Below are 25,000 nucleotides of genomic sequence, written 5' to 3' on the forward strand. Positions count from 1 at the left end.
TGCTGTGCTGTGCTGTCCTGTCCTGTGCTGTGCTGTCCTTTCCTGTGCTGTCCTGTCCTGTGCTGTCCTGTCCTGTGCTGTGCTGTGCTGTGCTGTCCTGTGCTGTCCTGTGCTGTGCTGTCCTGTCCTGTGCTGCATCGTATAATCTCGCATCGTATCGCACCGCATCGCGGCGTTGCATCGAAAGGAATCGAACATAAATCGTATCGAATCACATTTGATCGTATGGTTTTGATGAAGGTCACATTGTACCGCACTGTATTATACTGCACTGCTTCGCATGCATTGTGTTATAAGTATTGTATATTGTTTCAGTCCAGCAACAGCAGAATTATCTACAAACGGGTTATAAGTAAGTCGGGTTGGATGCTGTCCGACTGGCGCAATACTAGCCGAGTGGTTAAAGCGATGGACTTTCCATCTCAGGGTACCGGGTTCGAATCTCGGTGACGGCGCCTGGTGGGTAAAGGGTGGAGATTTTTTTCCGATCTCCTAGGTCGACACATGTGCAAGACTTGCTTGTGCCTGAACCCCCTTCAAGTTCGTGTGTATAAAGCAAGGCGAAGATTAAAAAAACAACAACAACAAAAAAACAACAACAAAAAAAAACAAAAAAAAAACGCACGTTAAAGATCCTGCATTCCACGTCAGCGTTCGGTGGGTTATGGAAACAACTAAAACATACCCAGCATACACCCCCCCCCCCCCCCCCACGAAAATGGAGTATGGCTGCGTACACGGCGGGGGGGTGGAGGGGGGGGGTGTAAAACGATCATACACGTAATTTTTAAAAGCCCACTCGTGTACATAAGAGTGAACGTGGGAGTTTGCAGCCTTCGAACGAAGAAGAAGAAAACGAAGAGTATGTTGTCCTGCTCTCGCCGGGGTGTGAGAGAACGAGGTCGCCTCAAAAAAAAAAAAAAATAAATAAAATAAAATAAATAAATAAAAACAACGGGTGATACCTCCTCACCCTCACCATCATCCCCGCCCCACCCTTCCCCGCCCCTGTTCCTTCTTTGCAGCAGTGCAGCAGTACTGAGACTCCCGACACAGTAGCAGAGAGAAGGCAGAAACTCCCCAAAGAGATCGCCGAGGAGTGGTGGTAGGTGAGAAGGAGGAGAGAGGGTGGGAGGAGGATGGGAGGGAGAAAGGAGAGAGAGTGGGGGGGAGGAGGAGGAGGTGAGAAAGGAGTAGAGGAGTGGGAAGAGAGAAGGAGGGAGAAGGGGAGAGTGGGGGGGAGGGGAGGAAGAGGAGGGAGAGAGGAGAGAGAGGGTGGGAAGGAGAGGAGGAGAGGAGAGAAGTGGGGGAGAGGAAGGGAGGGAGGGGGGAAGAGGGGAGGAAGAGAGAAGGAGAAGGAGGAGGGGGGTAAGGAGAGGATGGGAAGAGGAAAGGGGGGGAGAAGGAGGGAGATAGGGGGGGAGGGAGAGAGAGGGGGAGAGAGGGAGGAGGGAGGAGGAGAGAACGGAGAGAGGGAGGGAGGAAGGGAGGGAGGGAGAGAGGAAGAGGAGGGAGGAGAGGGGGGAGGAGGGAGAAAGAGAGAGGGAGAAGTGGGAGGGAGGGAGAGAGAGAAGGAGAGAGGAAGAGAGAGAGGGAGGGAGGAAGGAAGGGAGAGAGAGAGAGAGAGGGAGGGAGAGAGAGAAGTGGGAGGGAGGGAGGGAGAGAGAGAGCGGGGGAGAGAGCGGGGGAGAGAGGGAGGAAGGGAGAGAGAAAGGAGAGAGAGGGGGAGGGAGAGAAAGAGAGAAGGAAAGACAAAGTGACAGACAGACAGACACTGAGACAGACAGACAGAGTGACAGAGAGAGGGAGAGATAGTTGTGTATGTGCGTGTGTCTGTGTGTGCGCGCGCGCGTGCGTGTGTGTGTGTCCGCGTGTGGGGGGGGGAGGAGAGAGGGAGAGACAGAATCAGAGAGTGAGAGAGAGAAAAGGAGAATGGGTGAGAGCAAGACAGAGAGAGAGAGAGGAAGACAGATAGGGAGAAAGAGAAAGAGGGAGTTTCAGTTTCAGTAGCTCTAGGAGGCGTCACTGCGTTCGGACAAACCCATATACGCTACACCACATCTGCCAAGCAGATGCCGAATGGAAAGAGGGAGAGACACAGAAAGGGAGATGAACAGTGTGTGGATGGGGGGCGAGGGGGGGGGGGTTAGAGTGTGAGAGAAAGAGAGAGAGTGAGGTGTATGTGTGAGTGTGTGTGTGTGTGAGAGAGAGAGAGAGAGAGAGAGTGTGTGTGTGTGTGTGTGTGTGTGTGTGTGTGTGTTAGGAAACAGAGTGGAGGGGGCAAGCAAAGAGAAAGAACAGAACGAAAAAAGTTAGAAAGAAAAGAACAGTAGCAAACAGTTCATTTTCAAAAGCCACTTTGGAACGGCAAAACAGCATGGCACGCGAGCTAAAGATTTTCAATAACAAAAAAAAAAAAAAAATTAAAATGTTGGGGAGGGGGGGGGGGGTTCAAGAGGGGGGGGGAAGGTTCGGGGGATGTGTGAGTGTAGCTATAGACAACTCACGATCACACACCCTCCAGTGGTTCATACAGGAAAAGATTGCCTGCCCCTGTTTTCCTGGTTTGTTTAGGAAAAGACAGACAGAAAGAAATAAAAAGAAACACACACACACACACACACACACACACACACACACACACACACACACACACACACACACACACTTCGCTGACTCCCTATCTTCAAGAAAACCCCCACCATGGCGAAAAGCATAGAAGTGGAGCACAGAAAATTTCGTGCCTTCGCTCGAGAAAGAGAGAGACAGAGACAGAGAGAGAGAGAGAGAGAGGAACGTCATGTCTCTCTTTTCCAGGAGAGCGAGCATTTAAAGCTTTCTTCTTCTGCTTCTATTCTTCTTCTCTCCCCTTTTGGCGCCAACCACGTGACGTGATTGGAAGGCAGGAAGGAAGGAAGGAGGAAAAGAAGGAAAACGTTAACTAAACTGCGGGACTCAAAGTTTTGTCGCCGCGGTTTGCAACCCTTGTTTTCATAACGTCGTCCGGCTTTTTTTTTTTTTTTTTTTTTTTTTTTCTTCATCAGTAAAGCCTGCCTCTCGCGTTTAGAAAATATGCAGCGTGTTCCTTGTTTGTTGTGAGTGGAGGATATTTATAGCTAAAATCAATCACGGGAGCTCTTTTTTCTTTTTTCTTTTTTTGAGGGGGGCGTGGGGGGGTGGGGGGCTTTCTTGTGAGTGTGTGTGTGTGTGTGTGTGTGTGTGTGTGTGTGTGTGTGTGTGTTATGTGTGCATGTGTGTGTGTGTGTGTATTACGTGTGCATGTGTGTGTGTTTGTGGGTGTGGGTGTGTTTGTGCGTGTGTGTTTGTGTGTACGTGTGTGTGCGAGTGTGTATTGTGTGTGCGTGTGTGTGTGTGCATGTGTGTGTGCGTTCGTGTGTGTATGCGTGCGTGCACGTGCGTGAGCGTTTGTGTGTGTGTGTGTGTGTGTGTGCCTGTGTCTGTGTCTGAGTGTTTGTGTGCATACTTTTGTGTGTGCGAGAGGGAGAGAGACAGACAGACAGACAGACAGAGACAGAGGGAGAGAGAGCGAAAGAGAAACACAGAGACAGAGAGTGACAGAGAGAGAGAGAGAGAGAGAGAGAGAGAGAGAGAGAGAGAGAGAGAAGAGGGAGGGAGGGGGAAATGAAACAGAGGGAGAGAAAACGAGTGCGCTGTTCCCTTTCTAGTGTCCAAAGCAATAACTCTGGCACTTCCAAGAGCGGGGAAAGAGGGCGTGAGAGAAACAGCGAGAGAAAGAAAGACAGAGAGAGAGAGAAAGTGAAAAGGAGGGTTGTGAGATGGGGGAGGGTGTGTGTGTGGGGGGGGGGGGGAGTTTTGTCATTTTCTTTGCTGCTGCCTTGAACTCTATATTTCTTTCTTTTTCTAAAGCAATATCCTTCGGGGGGAAAAAAGTGAAAAGTGACATGAACTACTACACAGTCAAACCATACCAAATGTTCTCTCTGGTGAAAAATGATATGAACTACACAGTCAAACCATACCAAATGTTCTCTCTGGTAAAAAAAAAAAAAAAAAATGACATGAACTACACAGTCAAACCATACCAAATGTTCTCCCTGGTGAAACGTGACGTGAACTATACAGTCAAACCATACCAAATGTTCTCTCTGGTGAAAAGTGACAGGAACTACTACACAGTCAAACCATACCAAATGTTCTCTCTGGTGAAAAGTGACATGAACTACTACATAGTCAAACCATACCAAATGTTCTCTCTGGTGAAAAGTGACATGAACTACACAGTCAAACCATACCAAATGTTCCCTCTGGTGAAAAGTGACATGAACTACTACACAGTCAAACCATACCAAATGTTCTCTCTGGTGAAATGTGACATTTACTACACAGTCAAACCATACTAAATGTTCTCTCTGGTGAAATGTGACATTTACTACACAGTCAAACCATACCAAATGTTCTCTCTGGTGAAAAGTGACATGAACTACACAGTCAAACCATACCAAATGTTCTCTCTGGTGAAATGTGACAGGAACTACTACACAGTCAAACCATACCAAATGTTCTCTCTGGTGAAAAGTGACATGAACTACTACACAGTCAAACCATACCAAATGTTCTCTCTGGTGAAATGTGACAGGAACTACAACACAGTCAAACCATACCACATGTTCTCTCTGGTGAAAAATGACATGAAGCACACAGTCAAACCATACCAAATGTTCTCTCTGGTGAAAAATAGCATGAACTACTACATAGTCAAACCATACCAAATGTTCTCTCTAGTGAAAACTAACATGAACTACTACACAGTCAAACCATACCAAATGTTCTCTCTGGTGAAAAATGAACTGAACTACTACACAGTCAAACCATACCAAATGTTCTCTCTGGTGAAAAGTGACAGGAACTACTACACAGTCAAACCATACCAAATGTTCTCTCTGGTGAAAAGTGACATGAACTACACAGTCAAACCATACCAAATGTTCTCTCTGGTGAAAAATAGCATGAACTACTACACAGTCAAACCATACCAAATGTTCTCTCTGGTGAAATGTGACAGGAACTACTATACAGTCAAACCATACCAAATGTTCTCTCTGGTGAAAAGTGACAGGAACTATTATACAGTCAAACCATACCAAATGTTCTCTCTGGTGAAAAATGACATGAACTACTACATAGTCAAACCATACCAAATGTTCTCTCTGGTGAAAAGTGACAGGAACTACTATACAGTCAAACCATACCAGATGTTCTCTCTGGTGAAAAGTGACAGGAACTACTATACAGTCAAACCATACCAAATGTTCTCTCTGGTGAAATGTGACATTAACTACTACACAGTCAAACCATACCAAATGTTCTTTCTGGTGAAAAGTGACATGAACTATACAGTCAAACCATATCAAATGTTCTCTCTGGTGAAAAATAAAATGAACTACTACACAGTCAAACCATACCAAATGTTCTCTCTGGTGAAAAATGACATGAACTACACAGTCAAACCATACCAAAATAATGTTCTCTCTGGTGAAAAATGACATGAACTACACAGTCAAACCATACCAAATGTTCTCTCTGGTGAAAAATGACATGAACTACACAGTCAAACCATACCAGATGTCCTCTCTGGTGAAAAGTGACATGAACTATACAGTCAAACCATACCAAATGTTCTCTCTGGTGAAAAATAACATGAACTTCTACACAGTCAAACCATGCCAAATGTTCTCTCTGGTGAAATGTGACATTAACTACTACACAGTCAAACCATACAAAATGTTCTCTCTGGTGAAAAGTGACATGAACTACACAGTCAAACCATACCAAATGTTCTCTCTGGTGAACAATAACATGAACTACTACACAGTCAAACCATACAAAATGTTCTCTCTGGTGAAAAATGACATGAACTACACAGTCAAACCATACCAAATGTTCTCTCTGGTGAAAAATAACATGAACTACTACACAGTCAAACCATACCAAATGTTCTCTCTGGTGAAAAATAACATGAACTTCTACACAGTCAAACCATGCCAAATGTTCTCTCTGGTGAAATGTGACATTAACTACTACACAGTCAAACCATACAAAATGTTCTCTCTGGTGAAAAGTGACATGAACTACACAGTCAAACCATACCAAATGTTCTCTCTGGTGAACAATAACATGAACTACTACACAGTCAAACCATACAAAATGTTCTCTCTGGTGAAAAATGACATGAACTACACAGTCAAACCATACCAAATGTTCTCTCTGGTGAAAAATAGCATGAACTACTACACAGTCAAACCATACCATATGTTCTCTCTGGTGAAAAATGACATGAACTACACAGTCAAACCATACCAAATGTTCTCTCTGGTGAAAAGTGACATGAAGCACACAGTCAAACCATACCAAATGTTCTCTCTGGTGAAAAGTGACGTGAACCATAAAGTCAAACCTTTCAAAATGTTCCCCAGTGAAAAGTGACACGAACTACACTGTCAAAACATACGAAAGATACTCTTTCTCATGGTCTTACTCGGCAGACAATGTAGAGAATAATTATCTACAATGTGTTGCAATATTCGTTGATACTTGTTTGTTTTCTAAACCTGCTTCAGTTCAATATCGTGTTTTTGGATTTATAGAGGTATCAGTAACAGAGCTCACAAAATATTTCATCACAGCAGTCTAAGAAATTAGGTGAAAATAATTTTATAGGTGGAGTCCTTTTGTTTTTTTTGTTTTTTTGGGGTGGAGATGGTGTTTTTGTACCAGGCTTGATATTCAACGTTGATTTTCATCGTTGCCGCTCTTTCCCTAGTGATATCACACAGCAAAGACAGACGGACAAACGTGTGTGTGTGTGTGTGTGTGTGTGTGTGTGTGTGTGTGTGTGCGTGTATGTGTGTTTGAGAGAGAGAGGGGGGGGGGAGAGGGGAGGGAGGGAGAGAGACAGACTGACAGAGACAGACAGAACTGGAATGGTTTATTCACAATCAGGCCAGGGCCCCGAGTGAAGGGGGTATACGTAAACGCAATACAACTCCGCGAAAATACACAAACATTTAAATAAGCATTAATGTAGACAACAAAACGCACATTCCATCCGTGTAAATACATAGACAACAAAAACAGATAGACAGAGAGAGAGAGAAAGAGAGAGTCAGAGAGAGGGAGGGGGAGAGAGAGAGAGAGAGAGAGAGAGAGAGAGAGAGAGAGAGAGAGAGAGAAACAAATTAACTAATTAGCACAAATTGCCACGGAATCGATTATTCACGCTGATGCATATCTGGATGAAAAGAATGACCAACACTTTGTATAGTGTACATACAATGTCACTTTCTTTTTTTTAAGTACGCGCAAACGCGTGTGCAAACACACACACACACACACACACACACACACACACATTTTCACGCACGCACAACAGCAACAACAACAACAACAAAAACTCACTTTCGGTACGATAAAGAACAATGAAAACATCCACAGTTACCGAAGAAATGAATGGAAACACAAAGACAATGTTCAGTCCTCTTTTATCGTTCAAAATCCTGGGACCTGGTCAAACGAAACTTCCGCGTGTTCCGCCATGCAGACATATGGGAAATGATAGGTATACATAGCGTGTACGCCACCATTCTCATCAACAGTTTGGCTCAAATCATGAACTATGAAACACCCCACGAAAACCGCCCACATGGTTGGAGGTGAAAATCGGTCATACACTGACGCTTCATCTATGCTTGAAAAAAAACAATAGGTCCCAGAATTTCGGATACTGAAAAAAGGGAAACGGTCTGAAGAAGGCAACATATAATACAGTCAGCATACAACAGAAACAAACGAAACAACACAAGGACAACACGGACAACATAACGATATTGTTGTCTTACCTGGTCCGGTCAGCATCACGAGCAGCCACACCATCACTGCTGACGACATCCAACACGACACACACGTCATCATCACCCCGTGACGTAATTCTGCTCCTTGCGTCATAATGGCATTCCTCTGGGTCATCTGCACCACCGAAGAAAATTGAAACCACCAAGTACGGCGAAGAAGTTTGCTCGTGTGGTGTGGAGAAGTGATACGTGGTATGGTCTGACTCCGACAATTATACCAGGCTTGACGTAATCACAACGCCGTGCTCTGTTCGTCACAATCGTTTCAGAACTTCACATTCTTGTCGAAGTGCACTGTATGCGTTTTGTAAGGAACGACGTTTTCTCACCCAATTGTGGTTTTGTTTGTTGTATTTATTTTGGTCGTTTTTGTAACAGCTCACTTCGCTATCGATGTAATTTTCAGTGCAGTATTTTTAGAAATAGTTGACCGAAAGTTTGTTTGCATTCACAGTTCTAAAAATTCAGTTAAATGCGGATTATTCATTATTTATACATTTTTGTATCTCTGGAAATAATTTTGTATCTCACAGATAACTTCTAACAATATCACAGTATATTTCCAGAGAGAGAAAAAAAAAAACCCCATTGATGATACGAAGTACTGAGTTTTCGTTCAGATTCTTGAGAGAAAACGAGAAACTGTGATTGTGGGACTTCTGGCTGGATCACCAGTGTTCATGCCTGGACACGGAACAGAACTGGGCACCATGGTTCCTGTTAGTCGGGTCAAACGTCTGTGCCGGTAGTCTTCATGTGTGTCGTCATATACATGCACCAGAACAGTTTCTAAATGTATTCTTCACAGACTGAGACGTCAGTAAGGAATTCAACACGTGTGTATATTGTGTGGTTTTTTTGTGTTTGTTTTTTGGGGTTTTTTTTTTTTGTTTTGATTTGTTTTTGTTGTTTTTTTGTTTGGTTGGATTTTTGTTGTTGTTTTTTTTTGTTTGTTTTTTTAAATCGATTACATACTTTTAAGTTCTACATTGTCAACGAATCGGTTGTGATTCACATCTTTTGACGATCCGGACTTCTGTGTTCATAGATTATCTTTGTTTTGTGGGGGTGTTTCACTTCAATAATTTAGCAGTCCTGCAGGCTCCCTGGTTCCAGACACACTGATTTCGTATTCATGCAGCTCTCTGAGGTCACGGTGACAGTAATTCCAAGCTGAACACTCTGTTGCAACACACAGGGGTGACACTGATTCAATAATGGGGATGCACTCCGCCACGTTTTGTGCTAACACAATTCCGCACACACACACACACACAGACACACACACACAAAGGAGACTGGGGAGGCAAAAAATTTAACAGACCCAGACAAACTTGATTGTCGGACTGATTCAGTTCTTACGCAATCGTGCAGCGCCGTTTAAAGTGTGTGTGTGGGGGGGGGCAAAGTTTGGACAAACTTCGTTGTGAAATTAGTCTTAACATTCGATATTCACGCTTGGGTTGGCCGCGCAGTGGTACCGGTTTTGATATTCCAAACAGGTCGACTTTAAGTTGGGCTAGCTTTCATATTCACGCGCAAAAAAAAAGGGGGGGGGGGAATGCTGCGTTAACTTAAATGAATGTTTATGTGCATACAGACTGCGCCAAACACATTTAATTCGTACGTACAGTCTACGTGAAATAAATGTAAATATTCAAGTGCACACAGACTCATTGAAAAAGGTCTTTTAAATATCTAAATACGTTCAAGCTGTGTGGAACTGACTGACTATACACGTACAAGCTGTATGGAACTGACTGACTATACACGTACAAGCTGTGTGGAACTGACTGACTATACACGTACAAGCTGTGTGGAACTGACTGACTATACACGTACAAGCTGTGTGGAACTGACTGACTATACACGTACAAGCTGTGTGGAACTGACTGACTATACACGTACAAGCTGTATGGAACTGACTGACTATACACGTACAAGCTGTGTGGAACTGACTCACTATACACGTACAAGCTGTGTGGAACTGACTCACTATACACATACAAGCTGTGTGGAACTGACTCACTATACACATACAAGCTGTGTGGAACTGACTCACTATACACGTACACACGGAACGATGCCGATTTCAATCTTCACGAACAGATAGATGTTGGGACCAAGCGGTTACAGTATTCTCAAGAAGACTGGCGCAGTGTCGGTGCCAGTTCAGTGATTTACACTAAAAGGGAAGCTGTGATAATTCCCTCCCCCCCCCCACCCCCCTTCCCTTGCACACCTACTTACACAAGCAACCACGGCCAGAATGAAGCTCGCTTTACCTGTCACTCGTGGCTAGAGGCAAGGCTAATTCCACCGACGACAACAACAGGTGCGAGACTTTCGCTCACAGCAGCAGATAGAGCGATGATCATCACACTAAATGCATTTTGCACCTGAGAACATCATCTTCTTCGCCATCCGCTAGGAGGTGAAGGTCTGCCTACATCAGCCCCAAACTGTAAGCAGCTAATCGTTATCATACCACCTTCATTTTAGCACCTCGGAGCCCACCGCTACGATGTGAAGGTCTTTATCAGCTCCTGTAATTACGTGAGCAACTAATCGTTCTCTCTCTTTGCCACAGTTTGCCCTCACTTCCTAGCGATTTAGCAGGAACGATTATAATACTCATGCGTTTCTCACGACACAATCGCAGCATCCGCCCATTCAGTTTACCCCCCACCCCCTTCGTTAGTCAAAATAATGCCTCTCTCTCTCTCTCTCTCTCTCTCTCTCTCTCTAACCTCTCCAGTGTCTGGCGGTGTAAAAGTTCCCCCCCACGCTAATTTCTTGTCAAGGTTAATCGCTCCAAGACCCCGTAGGAAATGTCGACGAAAACCAGACACTTGGTAGTAATTGGCCGGTGGTGTTCGGGGGCAAATCGTCGATACGCTTGCGGTAATGAGTCAACAGATTCTAGTAATCAGTCGATTTGTCGGGGCGATGCGAAACATCGGCTTGGCTTCTTCTTTGTGTGTGGAGATGTTGGCGGGGAAGGAAGGCAAGTGGTTGGTGGCTGCGGTAATCAGTCAGCTGGATTGCCTCTTCCTGTGGTGTCAGCACACGGTGGGTCTGGAACAACAAAGTCCGCAATGGTTTTTGACGTGAGTGATGATGATGATGCTGATGATGATGAGGGTGGTTTTGAAAAGTACATTGACTGTGACGATAGACAGACAGACAGACGGACATATAGTCGACAGACAGGCAAACAGATAGATAGGCAGGCAGGCAGGCAGGGGATAGTATATAGGCCTATGTCCATAAAAGTAGACAAGCCTATGCCTGCACTCTGAAACGAAACACAAAAATATATAGGCCTACAGCGTACATGTCATGCTGTGTATCCGCACTCAGAAACACGCAGAATGCATCCTGACACAATCACACCATTCCTTTCACACAGGGCGTCACACGAGTGCTAGGAAAATACAATATTTATTTTCCCCTCATCTTGAAAAAAAAAAAGGAGCAAAATATTATTTTCGAAACAATTGACCACAGTTAACACACACACTCCATTCTTATGAAACCACTCTTTTATCCTTCCACTTCCACATTTGTTCCAGACAACAAAAAAAAAAAAAAAAAAAAAAAAAAACCACCTCACTCCCTTCCGATGTCTTCCCGAAATCACATCGGGTATAAAAATGTATACTACGCCTGAACTCCATCAGGTTTACACAGAGCCAAACCCTTCCTGGTTTGCTCACAATTATGGCCAACGTTGCTAAACATCAATAAATGATGGCTTAATGTTCAGTGAGTCCTGGCCATCTCCTTCAGCCTTTTCGTTTGACCCACACTGCCACAGTGTGGACGTGGTCGCCAAGTCCTGACTACAAAATCCGAACACCCCCTCCCGATGTCGGAGTGAAAATCTGGGTAGGCGCCAGATCGCCTCACCCTCTTTTTAACAAGGAAACGTGGCTAGGGCCCAGGAAGCCTCATCTTCCTGCCCGTCATGGGTAGATCCCCTTCGGTGTGCCTGTGCCTGTCTACACACACGAAGGCCTAATAAGACAAGAGAAGAAAGAGTAGTAAAAGTAGTTGCTTACTCACCATGTCTTGCCTTGAGGTGTCACACACCTAAGACTACACCAACACTGAATCAAAACCCAGTTCTTTTCAGTTTCTCTCTCTCTCTCTCTCTCTCTCTCTCTCTCTCTCTCTCTCTCCCTCCTTCTTCTTCTTCTTCTTCTTCTTTTCTTTCCCTTTTTTCTATCCTTTTTTCCCGTCTTTTTTCTTTACTTTTCTTTCTTTTTTTTTTAAAGAAACACAAGCCTTTAAGCATTCACAACATAGAAAAAAAAAATCAAACTTCCTGGTTTTTCCACCACCAGCCTATACTGTATAGGTTCTTAGCTCACGCCAAGATAACGTCAGGTCCACACACACACTAGCACTGTTGTACCCGTGTTTTATATATGCGCAATGAGTGAATACCAGCCTGATTCAAAACTGGGTCACCCAGTCCTTTCCCATCCGAAGGGGACAATATAAAAATTACTCACTCTACGCCAGTCGCAACACCACGGAGAAGGAAAAAAAACACGTGCCTGTTCACAATTCATGCACGCACCAATTTCGCCCCTTCTGGATACATACGTACATGTGCATACTTAGTTATACAAGTGCACATGACAGTATATTATACCGAGGACTGGTGTGAAAGAGCACAAATACGTTTGAACAAAACAGCAGTCACGGTTTTGACACGCGAAACAAAAGATGTGGCAAAACGAAATGATGTGGAGAAAGAAACGGGAACTGGCCTACAAGGCAAGTGTCTGACATGAGAGAGAGAGACACAGAGAGAGAGGAAGAGAGACAGAGGGAGAAAGAGAGACAGAGAGGTGGGGAGAGAGAAAAGAGAGACACACAGAGAGAAAGAGACAGAGAGAGGAGAAGAGAAAGAGAGACAGAGAGAAAAAAAGAGACAGAGAGAGAAAGACAGAGAAAGAGAGAGAAAGAAAGACACAGAGAAAGAGTGAGAGAAAGAGAGACAATGAGGGAGAGAGAAATAGAGACACAGAGAAAGAGAGGGAGAGGGAGACACAGAGAGAGAGAAAGAAAGAGAGAGAGAGAGAGAGATCGGCATCATCACAATTTCTAGAAAGGGCGGGGAGGGTGGAAAGAGATTGCACAGCAGAAGAAGAAAGTCATATCAAACATCACGTGAAAAAGCCAACAATTTGGGAAACACAATTACCGCAGACTCTGGAAGGCGCCAAATCGCATCACATATGACGCAAAATTCGAGATCGGTGATGCAGATTTTTTTTCCTTTCCTCCCCCCTCCCACCCCCATCCCCCCCCCTCCCCCCAACGCCCCCTGGTATTAATTTTGGCAAGAGTATATTATAACAACAAAACAAAACTGAGTGACACACCGCTTTATTTCACACCCAGAAGAGGGGGTGGGGGCAGGGGGGGGGGAGGGGGGAGCTTGTTTTGTTTCCGTTATTTTAACCCAAGTCAGCTTTAGGTAAGAAAAATGAAAATAAAAAAAAAAGGTGGACATTTGAACGAACGCCAAAAGCAACTTGCCTTCTAACAAAAGAAGGATTAGATTTCGAAAATGACACAACCCACACTCACGTTTTTTGTTGTTGTTTTTTCTTCCTTGTCTATTTCCAGCCAGCAGCGATTCCCTTGGCTTCTCCAACCCGCCCTCATCCTCTCTCCCCCTCCCCCCCCCTGCCCGCCCCCTACCCACCCCCTCCCCAGCCCCTGCCTCCCCCTCCACCCCCCACCACCCCCACACACACACCCACCACCACCACCACAACCACCCTCTCTCTTGAAAAAAAAAAAAAAAGCGTTAAAATGTTTTCGCTGGCTGTCTTCTTGGAAGATGGAACAGTGCATTCTTGGTGGGTGGACTCACATTGCATGCTCTGTGTGTGTGTGTGTGTGTGTGTGTGTGTGCGAGTGTGCGAGCGTGTGTATGTGTAGGGTGTGTTTGTAGGGTGTGTGTGTGTGTAGGGGTGTGGGAGGGGAAGGAGTGGCAGTTTTGATTGGGTGGCATTACATGAATGCGAAACCACCAGGAAAGAAGAAGAAAAAAAAAAAAAACCCACAAAGGCCCGTTATTACTCGGCAGAAAAGTACACAGTTCTCTATTTTGACAGGCTGTTTTCACTGCTTCCCCACAAAATGGAGTCGCGTCACACACAGACAAACACAAAAACATGTCACCGAAGAACGTCATTAGGTGCTATCGCTTCTTCTGTCTGTCTAAAGAATAAGAACAAAAATATACGGTGAAAGGTATTTTGGTTTTGGTTTGTTGTTGTTGTTGTCGTTGTTTCTTTTTTTGTGCGTGTGGTTGTTGTTTTTTTTATTTGTTTGTTGGTTGGCTGTTGTTGTTGTTTTTGTTGTTTTTTTGTTTTTGTTCTTGTTGTTGTTTTGTTGTTGTTGTTGTTTGTTTTGTTTGGTTTTGTTTTGTTTTTTTTTTGTTTTTTTTGGGGGGGGTTGTTTTTGTTCTGTTATAATGCACCAAAAGTATGGAATTATCTTCCCCTCCGATACATGTCATTCAGAAACTGTCCCTACCTCCACCCATACTACCCCCCCGTCCAATTCCCCCCCCCCACCCCCAACCCCCAATAAAATAATAATAATAATAAAAACCAACACTGTTCCACTTTTAAAGACAGCCTCGTCCTTTTTCCCTCTTTAAACGTTTGAGTGTGTTGGAGATCGAAAGAATGATATATGTCTTAAATATAACCATCGTTTTTTTTTCCAAATATTGTTGTATCCATGTTGTTGGCAGCCTCTTATAAAATCTTGACATACCAATGCTTTTGTATCTAAAAGATGATGGGTATTTGTGATTGTGGTGATTTTTTCTCTCTTTCTTTCTTTCTACTTTATTCGGGGCGGGGTGTCCAGAGTTGTCAAAGAAGTCTTGCACGAGATCATGGGTTCTCTGTTTAAAATGTTATATTTTACTCATACGTTATGTCTTGATCATTGCTATAATTATATCAATGAAAGTCGCAGTAGAAATAAACATGTTGTTCTTATGATCATCATCATTGTCACGGTCATAGACATAGCCGTCGTCGTGATCGTCGTTATCGTTGCCGTCGTCATCATGATCATTATTCACCTTCACCTTCACCTCTCCCGTAGTCTGGGTTCAGACCGTTGGGGCACCGCTGCTGACCTGGCCACCACCCCTCTCCACTCTTCACGGTTTTCTGATTTCCTCAGGGCGTCACCGAGCGTCAAGCCTGTCCACCCCCGGATGTTGTCTTCCCATCTCTTCTTCTGCCGTCCTCTCCTTCTGCCTCCTTGTACGGTGCCTTGCAGGAACGTTTTGGCAAGACCAGATGATCGGGAGATGTGTCCATACCACCTAAGTTTGCGTTTTTTCACTATGGACAGAAGGTCTTCGTAGGGTCCAATACTTTGCTTGATTCTGTTCTTCACTTCCGTGTTAGTGATGTGGTCTCTGTAGGAGATGCCAAGTAGTCTACGAAAGCATCTCATCTCGACAGCTTGGATTCTTCTCTCGATGTCCGCAGTCAGGGTCCAAGTCTCGCAGGCGTAGAGCAATATTGATATAACCAGGGAACGCACCAGTCTGATTTTTGAGCTGAGAGCGATGTTTTTGTTGTTCCAGATGGTGTTCAGCTTGTTGAGTGCCATTGTTGTTTGGGCAATTCTCGAGAGTACTTCTGGTTTAGATCCTTCATCTGACACGATTGCTCCCAGATATTTGAAGCTGTGGACTGTTTTAAGCTTTTCGTCGTTGACTTTGATGTCAATGCTGATGCCGTTGGTGTTGTTAGTCATCAGTTTGGTTTTCTCCGCACTGATTTGCATTCCATACGATGTGGAGGCTTTGTCTAGATGTTTGACCAGGCTTGCCAGTTCTTCTTCTTTCCCAGCCAGTCCATCAATGTCGTCGGCAAAACGTAGGTTTGTGATTGTTCTGCCGCCTATGCTGACTGTTCCTACATGCTCTTCCAGTGCGTCAGTCATTATTCTTTCTAAGAAGATGTTGAAGAGTGTTGGGGAGAGTAGACAGCCTTGTCTCACTCAGACTGTGGTTCTGAACCAGTCCCCGATGCTATTGTTGAGGTAGACGGCGCTGGTGGCTTTGTCATAGAGGTGCTGTATCAGTCTGATCAGGTTGGCGTTGATGTTGTACAGATTCATGGTAGCCCACAAAGCTGCATGCCAGACCCTGTCAAATGCCTTCTTAAAATCAATGAAGACGTGGTAGAGGTCTTGTTGGTGTTGATGGTACCTCTCACATAGCAACCTCAAGTTGAAGATTTGTTCAGTTGTGCTCCTTCCTGGTCTGAAACCTGCCTGTTCTTCAGCAATGATGTTTTCTGCTTGTGGTTTCAGTCTGTTAAGCAGGATCTTCAACATGACTTTGCTGGGATGACTAATCAGGCTGATGGTGCGGTAGTTTTGACACTGCTGGAGATTGCCCTTTTTGGGGAGGGTGATGATCAGTGATTGTGTCCACGGTGTGGGCCATTCCCCTGTTTGCCAGATCATTATTATGATTGCTTTAATCAACGCTTACAAGAGACCTGTAGACCGTTTTACAGATTGTTGGCCAGCGGTGTTTCCACCAAAAAGAAAAGGACATGCCTATGGACAATGTTTTACTCTTCGGACGATTTCAACAAATAAATACACACATAAACACCGCAATCATCATAAATCGTTTGCTTCACTTGATGACAAGGCAAGTAAAAAAAAAAAAAAAAACCAACAACTTTGTTTTCAAGTAACGGGGTCAATTCAGAAACGATCTTAACAGCCTAAATACTAACTGCCCTTGACAGTCAGGTAAAGTAATAGTTCCATTCAAAAAAAAACCGAAACGATCTTTATCTACAGCCTGGACGCTTGGTACAGTCAAGACGACAAAATCGCCGACAAAGTGACGTCAAACAAACGACCCTCATCATCGCAACGCAACACAACACAGACACTTCGTCGGTGTTTTCCACTGAAGCGGGGAAATCACACGGTGGCGCTCGAACGACTTTCTCTCTCCCTCCCCCTCTCTCTCTCTCTCGTCCTCTCTCTCTCTCTCTGTGTGTCTTACGAGTGCTCTGATTGGACCTTATTCACTCACCGCGAACGACAAGAGGGAGAGTATGATTTCACGCTCTTCTCATTGATTGGCCCGTTATTCATTCATTTTTTCATTCATTCATTCTTCAGGGACCCACTTGCAGCAAAAGCAGCAGCAAATGGCTTTTCCCTTACCTTTCGATTGGTGGCTATTCACCGAGGTGACTCAATCGAGGGTTGCTGAGCCTCCCTACCCCCCAACCCTCACCCCACTGCCACCTAACCCACGGCCTCCCACCCCCACCCCCACCCCTACCCCCCACCCATCGCCTTGGATCCCAGACGTCCCGGACCAACTGTTGAGGAGCTGCCGTGGCTGTCAGGCTGGGGGAATTAGTGGGGGGCAGGGGGTGTGGGAGCACGGTGGGGGGGTGGGGGGGGGATGTGGAGGGCAGACCGCCCAATTACTGCCTCGCGAAGACCCCCCCCCCTTTACCCCCCTCCCTCCCCCCACCCCTCCGCCCTGCAAAAATAGAGTTACCGTTTCCTTCTTCCTTGCTACTGCTGCTATTACTGTTACTGCTGCTTCTGCTGTTGGGTGTATGGGCTTATTCGTACCCCCCCCCCCCCCCCACCCCACCCCACCCCACCCCCCTGTTGGTTTCCACCACCACCACCACCCCACCCCGCGGGTCACACCTGCCAGCCAAGCCCAGATCAATCCTGGGGTCTGTTGTAAACTAGCCTGGGATGACCCCCTGGGGTTGAAAAAAAACAACAAAATAAAACGCCTTCAACTATTCTTCTTCTTTTTCTCCTCCTCTTCCTCCTCCTTCTTCTTCTTCTTCTTCTTCTTCTTCTTCTTCTTCTTCTTCTTCTTCTTCTTCTTCTTCTTCTTCTTCTTCTTCTCCTCCTCCTCCTCCTCCTCCTCCTCCTCCTCCTTCTTCTTCTTCATCACCATCTTCGTTCCTGGGCTGCAGCTCCCATGTTCACTCGTATTACACGAGTATGCTTCTATGCGTATGACCGTTTTTACCCCTGCCAGGTAGGCAGTCCTACTCCGTTCTTCAGGGGGATGGCGGGGGGTGGGGGGTGGGGGGGGCCTAGGGGGGATGGGGTGGGGGGACTTCAACCAGTCAGAGCTGACCTTCTCTCTAGTTGGATTTTGCCCCTCACCCCTCCCCTCCTCCTCGCCCATCGTAATGGTAATGGGGTTTCATTCTAGGCTAGCTTGAAGTGACTCCCAGGGAGGGTTTGGGGGGCGGGGGGGGGGGGGTGGTAAATCTGGCTCAGTTGGAATCAATACAGGCTATCAAAGTAGAACTCCTTCACGTATGTTTTCGTTGAATTATAATGGTGATGAGTAGGGGGGTTGCGAGGGGGCTGGGGGGGGGGGGGGGGGGGGGGGGGCAGGGAAGTCAGTAAAGGCTAGCCCAGAACGAGTCATTCCTTCATCATCAGGCTTTTAAAACTTGATTAAACCCGAATAAAGGGGTGGGGGTGGGGGGTGGACGAGTGGGTGTCGGTTCGATTTTGACTAGCCTCAAATCACCCTATAATTCTATAGATTTCAGGCTAGCCCGGAATAACTCCGGGGGAGGTAGTAAAATTCCAGCGTTGGGGGTAGTTTGAAACTGTCACACCGGGTCGGTCTGGGATCCTGGTAAAAAAGAGAGGTGTAGGAAGGAAGAAGAAAGTGTGCGGGGTGCCGTTGGTAAGGTGTGAGGAAGAAGATAGAGGTGACGTGTGTGTGGTGTGAGAGAGAATGTGGACTGGTCCACATGAAGGCTGGCAAAGGAACTTAGGGGAGGTTGCGAGGGAGGGTTGTGGGGACGGGGAGAGGGGGGGGGAGGAATGGTTGAATGGGGTGGTACAGAGGGTTAGGCGGGAGACAGATACTTACATTGACGCTATTCATTTTAAACGGAGTGAAGTCTTTCGACCAATGCACAATAATTATGAAGCTGATACTCATACGCAGTCAAGTAGGGGATTATTTAGTGTCTTTTCGACTGTTTGGGGTTTTTAATACTACAGACTACTTCGAGAGGCGATTTCTTCTTCTTCTTCTTCTTCTTCTTCTTCTTCTTCTTCTTCTTCTTCCTCGTTCGTGAGCTGCGACTTCCACGTTCACTAGTAAAACGAGTGAGCTTTTACGTGAATGACCGTTGTGGGAGTTGTTGCCCACGAACGAAGAAGAAGAAGAAGAAGAAGAAGAAGAAGAAGAAGAAGAAGAAGAAGAAGAAGAAGAAGAAGATGATGATGATGATGATGATGATGATGATATCACCTTTCAATGTAACTTGCCATTTGTTCAAGACTTAAAACAAACGCAACGAAGAAACCAAACCGGTCGTCGTTGGAGTGAAATATTGTGTCATGAAATGAAGCATTCACCTCGCGGGAAACCATGTTTTGACTGTTTCCCTGAATTCTTCTCGATAATGGACACACATTGAAACGCAGATGATATTCCATGAATTTTATCCTCTTCATTATCGTTTCTTCAATGTCACAAATATGAGTGTCGTGTTGTTCAAGCCGATGCTACAAACAGACGGACAGACGTGAGGCGGACAAAGGTACAGACAGACATACATACAGACAGACAGACAGACAGACAGACAGATAGATAGATAGATAGATAGATAGATAGATAGATCAACAACGAGCAGCCCCGATTATCTGTGTCGGGCTAGATAGATAGATTAGATTAGACTAGATTACATTCGACTACATAGATAGATAGATAGATAGCACTAGACAAGCTAAGATTACACTAGAGAGATAGATAGATAGATTACATCAGACAAGCTAATATTAGATAAGTTAAGATTAGATTAGATTAGACAGACAGACAGACATGTAGACAGATAAACAGATAGACAGATAGATCAACAACAATCGTTCCCGATAATCTGTGTCAGGCGGGGGTTCGGAATGGCGCCTAAGGCTTTCTCCACCGAGAGAAACGCCCCTGCAGGAGCCCAGAAGGGGCTGACGTGAAGGCAAGTATTCCCGAGGTGTGTTCCAAGTCTTGGGTATCACACCTGGGGGGATTCCAGACACCTTCGTTGGTTTTGTGGCCTCCCCCCTGCGAATTCCTCCATAGTTTCAGTTTCAGTTTCAGTAGCTCAAGGAGGCGTCACTGCGTTCGGACAAATCCATATACGCTACACCACATCTACCAAGCAGATGCCTGACCAGCAGCGTAACCCAACGCGCTTTATCAGGCCTTGAGAAAAAAAAGAAGAAGAAAAAGGGTGAATAAATAATAGATAAACTCATAAAAAAGAACTACTACTACTAATAATAATATGTATAAGGCGCAAAAACTTGATGAAGTCAACTATAAGCGTACATAAATAAATAAATAAATAAATAAATAATAATAATAATAATAATAAAGTTTATAATAATAATAATAATAATAATAATAATAATAAAATAAATAAATACAAAAAGACAACAATGATGATAAATAAGCAAATAAATGTAAAACATGCAGACACACATTCACACATACACACACATATGCATAACAGATATGCACCAAACATGCAGTTTCACAGATATGAAAGCACAGTCAAATACACATAAACGTTAAACGTACATACGAATTCCTCCATAAAACTCTGCTAACTGCAAGTGTCAGTCCTGGACTTGTCTGTATGTCTGTCTTTAAGCTTCTCTCTGTCTGTCTTGGGTGTAGATAGCCGAACACCAAATGATTAAGTATACGGTGAAATAAATCGATGTCCAATATCTGTTAACTCTGCAATTCGCTATTGGTTAGGAATATTACAAATGAAAGATTTTAGGCTGCCATACAAAGCTTACCAAATGTTACATGAACTGGATAGTAGGGGTGAAATCAACTGGGCATCAAAATGTGCGCCTCTGTCTGTTTAAGCATGGTTTGGGACATGGCTGGCTAAATCAAGGTGTAGGCAGTGAAGTGGGGTTTATAAATGCTTTTCGACAACGTTTAATAGATTGCAGATGGTAGGAATGGAATCAGCATATTTCTACCAGTGAACGATTTGGGTTATATAGAACATTTTGTGTCTCGCATGTTGTGAAACCATGCGTGCTTCTCAATCCTGACACACATATAAAATATATCACAACGAGGTTTAGACTGGGTGTTTCTGATTTGGTTGTACATCGGTATAGATACAGAACTTGTTAGAGAATCTGATTTGATTTATCCCATGTGTAAACGTTCAAAAGAAGACGACGAAGTTCAGTTTGTTCTCAGTTGTGAAGTACTGACAGAAATCAGAGAAACATTTCTTCGACCCAGATGCTATCGACAACACTTGTCTTTTCAAACTGGTTTTATTGTTGTCTTGTACTGACCCTGATGTTGTGCGAAATGTGTCTATGTTTTTCTCCAAGGCCTGTAGATATAGGGAAATACTAACTTCTTAATGCTTCTGATTAACCTGATATATGCATAGTTGCAGTGTTTTGATCTTTATGTCTATATTTGGTATTATGATAATTGTCTGTTCATATTCCCCTTCATGAGGGGCCCAGGCTTAAAATGAATAAACCATCTGAATCTGAAAAACTAAGACAAAATCTGTCTCTGTCTCTCTGTCTCTGTCTCTCTCTGTCTGTCTCTGCTCTGTCTCTCTCTCTCTCTCTCTCTGTCGCAAATCTCTTATTAGTTTATGTTGTTTCAATCCTGTTTTTTTCCCCTCTCTGTTCCACTTTATCTATTTTGCACCATTTTGTTCTGATTAGTACCTACCATGTCACCAGAGTATTTAAGCTAATGACATTAAACATTTCAGTGTTCAGTGTTTTCTCTGTCTCTGTCTCTGATTCTCTTTCTCCCTCTTTCTCTCTCTCCTTCCTCTCCTCCTTTCCACTTCTTACTATTAACCCCATAGCCTCCATTCCTTTCCGCTTGCTATCTCTGTTGCATGATTTTTTCTTCTTTTGTTTTGTCTTCCATGTCAACAGCCACACTGTATTTATTTCTACTCCAGAGCAGACCGGCACAGCAAGTTTCCAAAGCCTAGATTTACCATTCCTTCTTCTTCTTCTGCGTTCACTCGAATGCACACGAGTGGGCTTTTACGTGTATGGCCGTTTTTACCCCGCCATGTAGGCAGCCATACTCCGTTTTCGGGGGTATGCATGCTGGGTATGTTCTTGTTTCCATAACCCACCGAACGCTGACATGGATTACAGGATCTTTAACGTGCGTATTTGATCTTCTGCTTGCATATACACACGAAGGGGGTTCAGGCACTAGCAGGTCTGCACGTATGTTGACCTGGGAGATCGTAAAAATCTCCACCCTTTACCCACCAGGCGCCGTCACCGTGATTCGAACCCGGGACCCTCAGATTGAAACTCCAACGCTTTAACCATTCGGCTATTGCGCCCGTCAATTAACCATTCAACCTTTGGGAGTTCACAGCTTCAGAAGACTTCTCCCCTCATGCTGATGGGGGGTGGGGGGAGAGGGAGGGGAGGGGAACGCAGAAAACATGCTGACATCAACCGGGATGTTTTCTTTCTTTCTGTTTTTTGTTTGTTTTTTGTGTGTTTTTGTTGTTGTTGTTTTTTTTTTGGGGGGGGTTTATGTTGTTGGTTTTTTGGCTGTTGTTTTTTGTTTGTTTGTTTGTTTTGTTTTGGTTTTTTTGTGTTTTTTTTATTGGGTTTTTTTTTCTTCTTCTTCTTCTCCAAACTGACGTGAGGACACAGCCGGAAATGCTACAGAAGTTGGTTTGTTGTTGGTTTTTTGTTTGTTTGTTTTTTTCAGTTCATGCATATGCAGGGAATACGGAAACCATTTTGTTTAAACGAAGTTTGATGATGCCCCTGTCAATGCTGGGAGGGGACAGGGCTGAATGAGTTAATTGTAACGCTGCCCAACGCGATGTGCTGCTTGTCGATGTGACTAAGTATATATATGTAAAAAAACACAAAAACAAAAACAACAACAACAAAAAAACAACAACATTGGGTTCGGCGACTGAACGATCCTCAGACTGTTGAATTCTCGCCCCGTATTTCCTGAGTTCGATCCTGGATTAGGCGCACATGGAGGGTTAAAGGTAGACTTTTGTTTGTTTGTTTTTTGTTTGTTTGTTTGTTTGTTTGACCTCCCACGTCAATAAATTATTACATATGCAGAACTGCCAGTGCCCTGAATCCCCTTCGTGTGCAGAAAATCAAGTACGCACGTTAAAAGATCTCGTAATCCATGCCAGTGTTAGGAAGAATAATAAGGAAACAAGAACATACCTTAGTATGCACATCAACCCCCGAAAACGAAGAATGGCTGTCTACATGGCGAGGTTAAAAAAAAGGGGGGGGGGGAGGGGGTGGGTGGGGTGGTGGTGAGTGTGTGTGTGTGTGTGTATTTGTGTGTGGAGGGGCGGGGGCAATACACGTAATAAAGTTTCACTTATACATGCAAGTGAAGTGGGGAGGTGCAGATAATGAACGCAGAATAAAAAGAAAAAAATGCGTGAGTGCAATTTTTTGTGACAATTCTTTTTTTTTGTTTCCTTGCCTTTTCCACCCCAGAATGCTTCAAGGAAGGAAGGCAGCAGCTCACAAAATCCACCCGTTGTGAATGTAAGTGTGTGTGTGTGTGTGTGTGTGTGTGTGTGTGTGTGCGCGTGTGTGTGTGTGTGCGTGTGTGTGTATGCGTGCATGTGTGTGTGTGTGTGCGTGCATGCGTGCGTGCGAGAGAGAGAGAGAGAGAGAGTTCAATTTATTTCTGTCCAGATTTTCTGCTCAAAGCGATCGATTAAAATTTTGTTTGGTTTTTTGTGACTCCCCCCCTCCAACTCCCCAAATCCTACTCACTCCCAGCTCCCCCCCCCCCCCCCCATCCCCCTACCCCCCCCCCCCCACACACACACACACTCACCCCAACCCCCTCTCATCCCCCCCTCTCTCTCTCTCTCTCTTCCATTCACCGCTACCGAATTATCTCCCTTTCCCTCGTTTCTCCTCCAGTGCTGAAGAAATAATTGATTGTGGGTTGTAGAAATTTCGGATCCAGTCGCTTTCTGCGGGCAAACAGAACATGTTCAACTGCAGCAGCCTAACGAAGGTGAAAGCAGAGATGATTTTCTGCTTGCTTGTCTGACTGTTTGTTTTTGAACGTCAGTGATAAATTCTTTTTTACATTTTTTTTTTTAAATGATGTTGGTGATGATGATGGCATAAAATCTTGTTTGTTTGTTTGTTTAAGAATACGCGCATGTTTGCATGATATGGCCAAAGATGATTTTAAACGTCACCCTTTTTTTTTTTATACTCAGGGTAACGTGTATATTAATCACACACACACACACACACACACACACTCGTTTGACATGGTTGCTCATAGTCCAAGAGCCGACCACACGGGGCTATAATTATCAAGACTGCCCAAGTAAATAGAATTCACCCCCCGCAAATTTATGGCACATCTTAAAAAAAACCCAACAACAACCCAAAAAACATAATAATAAAAAGAATTAAAAGGACACATGAAAATGTTTAAAACATCAACACAGTTCATGACATATCACCTTAACCATTTCAAGCTCCTTAAGGCTCCTGCAAGGTTTCATAAAAAAAATTGGAATACAGATATATGACTTTATCAGCAAATGGTCTCCATATAAATCCTTGTTTTTTAATACAAATTGAAATAAGAATGTATATTGTGTCATACAGGTCTGATATTGTTATTACTATATTTTGTATCTTACTATGCAATTTAAAGTATGGCCACATATGTGTCATCTATTGTGAAGTTGACAACCTACAATTTATCGGGTTCCTTAGACTGCGCCCGGCGACCTTATATTTGATCTTGATTCATTCATCTTTGCCAGCATGTTCTTGTGGTTGTGTTATTATTACTATTAGTAGTAGTAGTAGTAGTAGTAGTAGTAGTACTTCTTTTTGTTTCTCTGTGTGTGTGTTTAACAATGTAAAACTTGAATAAAAATGTTTGAAAAAAAAGAAAGAAAAAAAGACTGGACTATGCTGAGGACGCCAGTCCTTTCCATTAATCCAGCGTCCCC

The 25,000-nt window shown here is 44.3% G+C and overlaps 1 protein-coding gene and 1 long non-coding RNA gene across 2 annotated transcripts in view; both read right to left on the reverse strand.

The window, feature by feature from the left end:
• Nucleotides 1-8,557, reverse strand: part of LOC143301380 (uncharacterized) — a 400,201-nt gene extending 391,644 nt beyond the window's left edge. The window contains exon 1 of the mRNA XM_076615622.1: nucleotides 7,878-8,557. Within this exon, the coding sequence (XP_076471737.1) occupies nucleotides 7,878-8,004 (127 nt within the window). The 5' untranslated portion in view covers nucleotides 8,005-8,557. The remainder of the gene's footprint in view (nucleotides 1-7,877) is intronic.
• A 366-nt stretch (nucleotides 8,558-8,923) lies between these two features.
• LOC143300945 (uncharacterized) overlaps nucleotides 8,924-25,000 on the reverse strand; it is a 32,419-nt gene continuing 16,342 nt past the window's right edge. Inside the window, exons 2-3 of the long non-coding RNA XR_013057717.1 lie at nucleotides 10,640-10,967; nucleotides 8,924-9,071 (exon numbers count right to left, since the gene is read on the reverse strand). This is a non-coding gene — a long non-coding RNA (uncharacterized LOC143300945). The remainder of the gene's footprint in view (nucleotides 9,072-10,639; nucleotides 10,968-25,000) is intronic.

This window comes from Babylonia areolata, chromosome 27 (genome assembly GCF_041734735.1).
Source record: "Babylonia areolata isolate BAREFJ2019XMU chromosome 27, ASM4173473v1, whole genome shotgun sequence".
NCBI classification, from domain to species: domain Eukaryota; kingdom Metazoa; phylum Mollusca; class Gastropoda; order Neogastropoda; family Buccinidae; genus Babylonia; species Babylonia areolata.